The sequence below is a fragment of the Marmota marmota genome, unplaced genomic scaffold, assembly GCF_001458135.2.
Source record: "Marmota marmota marmota unplaced genomic scaffold, marMar, whole genome shotgun sequence".
NCBI classification, from domain to species: Eukaryota; Metazoa; Chordata; class Mammalia; order Rodentia; family Sciuridae; genus Marmota; species Marmota marmota.
In genome coordinates, this window is record NW_025999894.1 from 6,906,226 (window position 1) to 6,913,558 (window position 7,333).

A 7,333-nucleotide genomic window follows, 5' to 3' on the forward strand; every position below is an offset into this window, starting at 1 on the left:
CCACACCCACCCACCCACAAGCCCCCTCACCTGTATGAGTGGCCAGGCCCACCAAGGTCAGCATGGTCCAGAAGCTGCCCCAGGACCCAGACTTGCAGTGGCCTATCCTAAACATCTTTGTGCTCCGCCCCTGGTTCCACTGGAGGGACACTGAAGTCCAAGCCACTCTGATCAATTGCATCCCTCCTGCTTATATAGGATCCAGCACGGGGGCACAACACCCCCCTTCCTGCCTGGCCTCCCTCCCCCCACCCAGCTTCTGCCATGGATTGGTGGAAACTGGCCCCTGCTGTTGCCCAGGCAACCACTTAAGCCAGAGAGTGGCAGCCACAGGGACTATTGTGCTGCCCTGGGCCCCCAAGGGGAACAGATCCGGACCCCCCTCCCCCACTTCTCCTCATGACCCCCGCCAGGCTGGCCCTTCTTCTCCCAGAAAGTTTTAGGCCTCCTGAAGGGCAATCCAGGAGCTCCGGACCACGGGCAGCCACCAGCCCCAGGGTCCCCAGCCCCTGTCCCAAACCCCAGGCCCAGCCTCCACCCTGGCACAGGGCACGCCTGGCAGCACACGCTGAGGCACCATGACCAGCGGAGAGCAAAGGGAAGGCTGGAGGAGACGAGGGAAGAGGTGGCTCAGGCTCCCATCCCCTGCTCCCACCTGGGGTGGGCTGGCTCTCCAGAGAGAAGGACAAGACTCTCCAGTAGGGGTCCCTGGGGTAACCGGGATCATTCTCTTGTTCTTTGTTGGAAAAAGTTGCTGGCTTGCTCTGGAGTGGGCAACGGGCCGATAGGAGAGATCCTCCCTAGGGACGGTGGCCACCCCCCCACACCAGGGTCACAGTGAGCCCTGGTGGCAGGGCTGGCATAGAGCCACACACCCCCCTCCGTGCTATAGCGCATGAGGAGCACCCCTGCCCGGCGCAGGGCTGGGCCCCTCCCAGGGCGGGCGCCGGTCCACCCCTCTTCTTTCTTTCTTCAGTTCTCCTCCCCACGCAGCCCGCTCTCAGGATTCCTTCTTTGAAGCCTTCTTCCACCAGTTTCTAGTTTGCAGCTGCAACCTCTCCCTTCCCCACATTCCAAGGAGACATGCAGTGCCCCAGGCCACCGCAGGGAAACTGAGGCGGAGAGCAAGGCAGCAGCCCCAGCTGGGAAGTGCAGCGGATGCTCTTCTAGAAAGAGGCAATGGAGAGGGGCCGTCAGAGCCAGGGAACTAGTGCGGGCGGCGCTAGCCAGGCCTCACCTTTGCATGGAGGGAGCAGGGCCTGCCCCAGCTCCGCCAGGGAGGGACTTCACTGAGGTTGATGAATAGAAGTGGGGGGCTCCCAGGAAATCCCACCGAGTTCCTCCGAGGCCGGGTCCTGGATTAAGGACGGGCTGGAGCGTCCCTGCCCATGCTCTCTGGATCCCAGGGCTCTGCTTGATGCATTGATTTCTGCCCCCGCCGGTGCACAGAGACCCAACAGCCCACTCCCTCCCTCTCTGGAGCCACAAAGAAAGCAAGAATTGGGTCTGGCACCAGCTTCATCCGGGTTGGCAGAGTCAGAGCTGTCCTGCTCAGCGGAAACCCCTCCCAGCTGCCCCCACTCTCACGCCTGATCCCCCTCCTCCAGATCCACCATCCCTTGCCCACTGGCTGCCCGCCTGCCCTTCCTGTGGGCTGCACCATGTCCTGGCTCAACCCAGCAAGTCAGAGCCTCTGTGCAACAGGGCAGCTCAGGCCCCAGAGGCCCCCCCAGCTTCTGCACATAACGCTTGCCAATGGGAGCGCAGCTGATCAGAGACCCCAACGCCCAGCGAACCGTCACTCAGGAGACACATCTCTGAACACCAGCTGCCAATCACTCTTGAGGAGCAGCTCACCTGCTCTGGAGTTTCTGGTGCTCACCTAGAGAGAGATTCCCAGGAGCAGGCCTGGACTAAATACCCCAGATGATCACTCTGCACACCCCAAGCTAAAAACCTACCTAGCTGTTTGAGTTAGATGGGTGGCATTTTAAGTGTGAAGGGGAACCAGGCGTGGTGGCCCACATCTCTAATACCAGTGACTCAGGAGGCTGAGGCAGGAGGATTGCAAGTTCCAAAGCCAGCCTCCGCTCTTTAGGGAGACTCTCTGCAACTTAGTGAGACCCTGTCTAAAAATAAAAAATAAAAAGGGCTGGGGATGTAGCTTGGTGGTAAAGCACCCCTGGGTTCAACCCCCAGTACCAAAAAGCAGAAAAAATAAAGTTCCCTGAGACTAGTGTGTCGTCTTGTCTAACCTGAGTGACTCATCTGAACTCAGCAGGAGCTAGTAGATCCAGGATTCAAGTGTCACCAAGTTCTGCCTGGCTTGGCTTTGCACAAAACTTGTTTTCTGGGTGGTATTTCAGTCCTGATGAAAGGGCCCCCATTGGACAAGGTGTCTCCAGTGCCATAGAAACAACTGGAAATGTTCATAAGCCTGGGAAGGAGGAGGCGTTCTGGATCTGCACAGGGGGTGATGGGGTCCTGGGCTGCAGGAACATGAAGCCCTGCCCTGACCCACAGCCTCCGTTACGTCTGTAATGTCCCTGTCCTGGGTTAGGGTTCTAGGAGCGAGTTGAATGCTTCACTTGGAAAGAGGGTCTCCAGGCCCCATGTATCCAGGGGCGCCCTCCAAAGATCTACCGGGAGGAATCTTTCCCTGAAATAACTCCCAAGCTGTTGGAAGCTGTTCCCCCAAGAGGGTGTCCTCCGGCTCTGAGCACTGTCCTCTGATCCATGCTGGCCTCCTCCATGAAGCTTGAGTCTACATGGTCTCTCATTTCCCAAGAAGGTTGTGTGAGCAGTAAAAAGCAAATAGCCCTGGAGAAGGCAGAGGGAAGAACAAACCCGAGTTCAAATCCCGCTGCTGTGTGCCAGCTCTGTGACCCTGGCCTATTGCTTAACTTCTCTGAGCCTCAGTCTCCTCTTGGGTAAATCCGGTAACCTCCTTGCCCTCCAACTGGGTTGGTCTTTCCCACTCCTTGAAGCAGGGTCAGTGCCTGTACTCACTCGTGGCCTCACGGGCAGGGAGGTGGTGGACGGGAGGAGCTGTCTGTCCTTCTGTCCTTTCCGGGGCTGGGGTTCCAACACTACCCCCTGGACCTGGCCTCAGCCAGCCAGCATGCCTGGCCCAAGCCAGCTGGGTCTCCCGGACTTGCAGGATCAGGGTGTGGCCACCAGGAGGCAGCAAGGCCTTGGCTGTGAGCACCAGGGTGGGCGTCGGGGTCAGGGTAGGTTCGCTGCAGCCCAGAGACGAGGGATCTGACTTAGGAGCCAGGGGGGTGCCCCGACATTCCCTGGATGTGAGAAGGGATGCAGGCTGGGTCTCAGCTCTGCTCCCCTGGAGCCCCCTGGATGCCGTGTCCTGGTGTCCACAGTGGGCTGCCCTGATCACCCTTTCCCAGGTGAGGGAGCTTGCAGATGTAGGGCCACCAGCGTTGGCTGCTGTTTCCTGATATTCAGGGTGGGAAGACAGTGGCCTGCAGGGCCACCGTCCCTGGTTTCCCAGCACCGACGGCAACCTGGCCAGACTTCTCCCAGGGCGGCCACCCCTGCACAGGGCTTCCTGCTCTCCTCCCTCCCTCCCCGCCCCTGAGGCATCCTGCACCCCAGCCCAGCCTCTGCTCACGCTGCCGTCTGACCCCCATGAACTTGGTCCCTGGGACTCTCAGGGGATCTGAGCTCTGCCACCCGCACCCGGCACTGCTCCCCCAGCTCCTCAGCAGGAGTGCTCCCCTCGCTCCCACAAGGACCTTTCCGTGGCCTGGGTCCTTCACCTCCCCCACAGTCCTCACCTCCTTGGTGGGGCCGCCCACGTAAGCAGGCCGATCTGCCCTGGAGCACGAGGCAGCCAGTCCAGGACCAGATCCTCCTTCCTGCAGATTCCTTTCCTTTCCTAGGCGACCCGTACCCCATTCGGGTGCCAGGCTTGTCCTCTTTACCCCCCACCCAGCAGGCTCCCTTCCCTGCCTGTCCCTGCCGTGCTCCCGTGGGATCCACCAAGCTGCCCTGGGCTTCGCCCCACCCCTGCCTCCTCCTCCCTCCTCCCGCCACCCCCACTCCGCAGGCTGACAGGCTCTGGCGGCTGGAAGAGCTGGAGGAACCGGGGGCCAACACTGCTGGAGAGCTGGGCTGAAGGGGACAGCTGGTGATGCGGGCAGGGAGCTGTGGAGACTCCCCAGGAAAAGCCCCTGGTGACCTGGGGGCTGGGATCCTGGAGCATGGGACTTGAGCAACCAGAGACAGGTAAATGGTTGAGGGGTGGAAGGCAGAAGGCAGGTGAGGGACCCTGAGGCTGGGGTGGGCCAGTGGAAGCTCAAATGAGTGGGCAGTGAGAGGGGGGAACAAGGTTTAGCTGGGGGGGTCCCCCACCGTCTTCAGCAGGAAATCAGAGACTGGACGTTAAAACCTAAAGAGACTTAAAATGTGGTTTGAGGGGACTAGGGGCCAGAGCAAGTGGAGGGCCCTCATTCCACACTGACTACAGGCCAACTTGGTCACCTTACCCCTGGGGACTCAGTTTCCCCATCTGTTTACCAGAGCCGCTCCAGCTTCGGTGCTGCCAACCTGGGAAGAGCGACACTCTTTGGCTTAGGAAAGAGGGGAGCCTAGTAACAGTCTTTCCTTGGAGAGGGGGCGGCTGTTGAGTGAGCTATGCAGCTGCTGGGTGCCACCAGGGCCGGCCACTCAGCCTGCTGATTAAAGGTGCAGCTGCTCCACCTGCCCCAGACCCTGTGCGTCCACAGTGTGCTCAGTGATCCTGACGCTCCATCTGCCTCCCAGCTCTGGAGGATGAAGGTCCCCGACAGCACCACGCAGTCCCCGCTGCCAAGACTTCTTCCCATCAGTAGGGATCAGGGCCAGTGTGGAGGTGGGACAGGGCAGGGGTGGAATGTTCATGGCAATAGAGACCCTGGGGTCTGCACAGAGCAGGGTTGAACAGAAAGACCTGAGTTGGGCTGGGGCTGCTGGTGGCCCAAGTTGGAACGGGAACAAATGCTCTAACCCTGTCCTTCCACCCTCCCTAGCAGGCCAGCCGAGAGCAACCCTGCTGCCCACATCCAATGGTAGTGGGCCAGGCCAGGAGTGGGAAGGCCACTGGCCAGAGATCCCAGAGAAGTCACCGTGCGTGGTTGGTGTCATTCCTGTCATCTACTACAGTGTTCTGCTGAGCTTGGGGCTGCCTGGTGAGTGGGGACTGGGGCTGGGGTCTTAGACATGGCCAGAAATTGGGGTCCTCCTTCAATGGGAGCCAGTCCTCTGTGCTGGCCCCTGAGACCCAGGATCATAGATCACAGGTCTCCACCTGCCTTTGTCGAGGGGGCGGGGTGTTCTGGGTCACCTGGGAGCAAGGCATAGAAGGGAGGGAAAGTGAGGGGCAGGGACTCCGCATGCGCAAAGCTGACCCTCTCGGAGGGACTGCATCCTTTCCTAGAGGCAGTGTGTGCATGGGGTGGGGGCTGCACAGAGCACAGGGCAGGTGGTCTTGCCTGGGGGATTCCCCAAGCCTGGTAAGTTAACCACACCTTGTCTGGGGACGCCTCTGCCCCAGAGGACACAGAATCCCTGAAAAGGACGTGGTGGGGGGAATTCCACAGGACCACAGGTGACCACCTGCCTGGGTGTTCACCCACGTGTTACCTGGTGGTCCATGGCCTGGGGTGTGGAAGGACAGGGAAGGGCTGACAAAGTGCGGTTTTTGTTTTGATTTCTCAGTGCTGGGGCTGGGACCCAGGACCTCAGGGGGCATGCTAGGCGGGAGCTCTTCCATGGAGCTACATCCCTGGCTGGCAAAGTGGGTTTGGGGAAGGATCTAGAAAGACACGAGAAGCCAGAACTGGCCGCAGCCCTGGCAGGTGGGGAGGGATGGTGAAACCCTCGGGAAAGCAGACTCTGAGCTTCCTTCCCCTCTACCACCGCTGAACCCTCTCTCCGTGACCTTGCATTCCGCGAACTCACCTGCCACGACCTCAACTGCCATCAGCCAACCTCCTGACCTCAGTGGCCCTGGCCCGCCTCGCCGCCAAGACCAGGAAGCCCTCCTACTACTACCTCCTGGCGCTCACGGGCTCCGACATCACCACCCAGGTGGTCATCGTGTTCGTGGGCTTCCTCCTGCAGGGCGCGCTCCTGGCCCGCCAGGTACCCCAGGCCGTGGTGCGCGTGGCTAACGTCCTGGAGTTTGCCGCCAACCATGCCTCAGTCTGGGTCACCGTCCTGCTGACCGTTGACCGCTACAACGCCCTGTGCCACCCCCTGCGCCACCGGGCCACCTCGTCCCCAGGCAGGACCCGCAGGGCTATTGCTGCTGTCCTCAGCGCCGCCCTGCTGACTGGCATCCCCTTCTACTGGTGGCTGGATGTGTGGAGGGATACGGGCCCCCCTGGCACGCTGGACGAGGTCCTCAAGTGGGCCCACTGCCTCATCGTCTTCTTCATCCCTTGCAGCGTTTTCCTGGTCAGCAACTCAGCCATCGTCCTCCAGCTGCGGAAGAGGGGACGGTGCGGGCTGCGGCCCTGGGTGGGCAAGAGCACAGCCATCCTCCTGGGGGTCACCTTGCTCTTTGCCCTTCTGTGGGCACCCCGAATCTTCGTCATGCTCTACCACCTGTATGTGGCCCCCGTCCACCGGGACTGGAGGGTCCACCTGGCTCTGGATGTGGCCAACATGGTGGCCATGCTCAACACAGCAGTCAACTTTGGCCTCTACTGCTTTGTCAGCAAGACTTTCCGGGCCACTGTCCAGCAGGTCATCCATGATGCCCACCTGCCCTGCACCCTGGGGTCACAGCCAGAGGGCATGGTGGGGGAGCCTGTGCTGAGGCCCCCAGAACTCCCCAAAGGGGCGGGGTTGTAGAGGAAGGTGTGAGTCGTCTCCTGGCCTGTCCCCTTCCTGGGGCCGGCCTCCCAAGTTTCCTGAACTGAGATTCTCAGGCTCCCATTGCCAACACGGGGTTTGAGAAGGAAGACAATCTGCAGGATTCCAGGCCTTTCCAGCCTGGGGGAACCAAACGTGTTTGACTGAGCAATGGGTGGGGGGAGCTACTTGGGAGAGAGAAGTCCCCAGGGCATGCTGGAAGGGGGTGGTCTTAAAGCGTACTGGATGCCCCAGACCATCTCAGCCATCCCTGGGGCACAAGCCTCTAGGTATTAAACACCCTGCTTTGATTCTGCATTACTCCATGCTGGGAGCCAGATCAGACTCGGGGCCCAGAGTGGACTCTGGGGCTGAGGTTTTTGTTATTGCCATTGAGAGAGGAGTAGCCTCTCCGCCCTGGGCTCCAGGAGCTCAGGAAGGAGGCACTTAGCTGGAGGTACCCTGCCCCCCCCCCCCC

At 60.7% G+C, this 7,333-nt stretch overlaps 2 protein-coding genes across 2 annotated transcripts in view; one reads left to right on the forward strand and one right to left on the reverse strand.

Moving 5' to 3' along the window:
• The window catches only part of Btbd17 (BTB domain containing 17), a 4,985-nt gene extending 4,765 nt beyond the window's left edge, over positions 1 to 220 (reverse strand). The window contains exon 1 of the mRNA XM_048795324.1: positions 31 to 220. Within this exon, the coding sequence (XP_048651281.1) occupies positions 31 to 181 (151 nt within the window). The 5' untranslated portion in view covers positions 182 to 220. The remainder of the gene's footprint in view (positions 1 to 30) is intronic.
• A 3,930-nt stretch (positions 221 to 4,150) lies between these two features.
• On the forward strand, positions 4,151 to 7,317 carry Gpr142 (G protein-coupled receptor 142). The gene is given in 4 exon segments (XM_048795847.1): positions 4,151 to 4,174; positions 4,176 to 4,245; positions 5,028 to 5,186; positions 5,984 to 7,317. Coding segments are annotated over 4 exon segments (1,125 nt in total). The 3' UTR covers positions 6,856 to 7,317.
• The last annotated feature ends 16 nt before the right edge of the window (positions 7,318 to 7,333 follow it).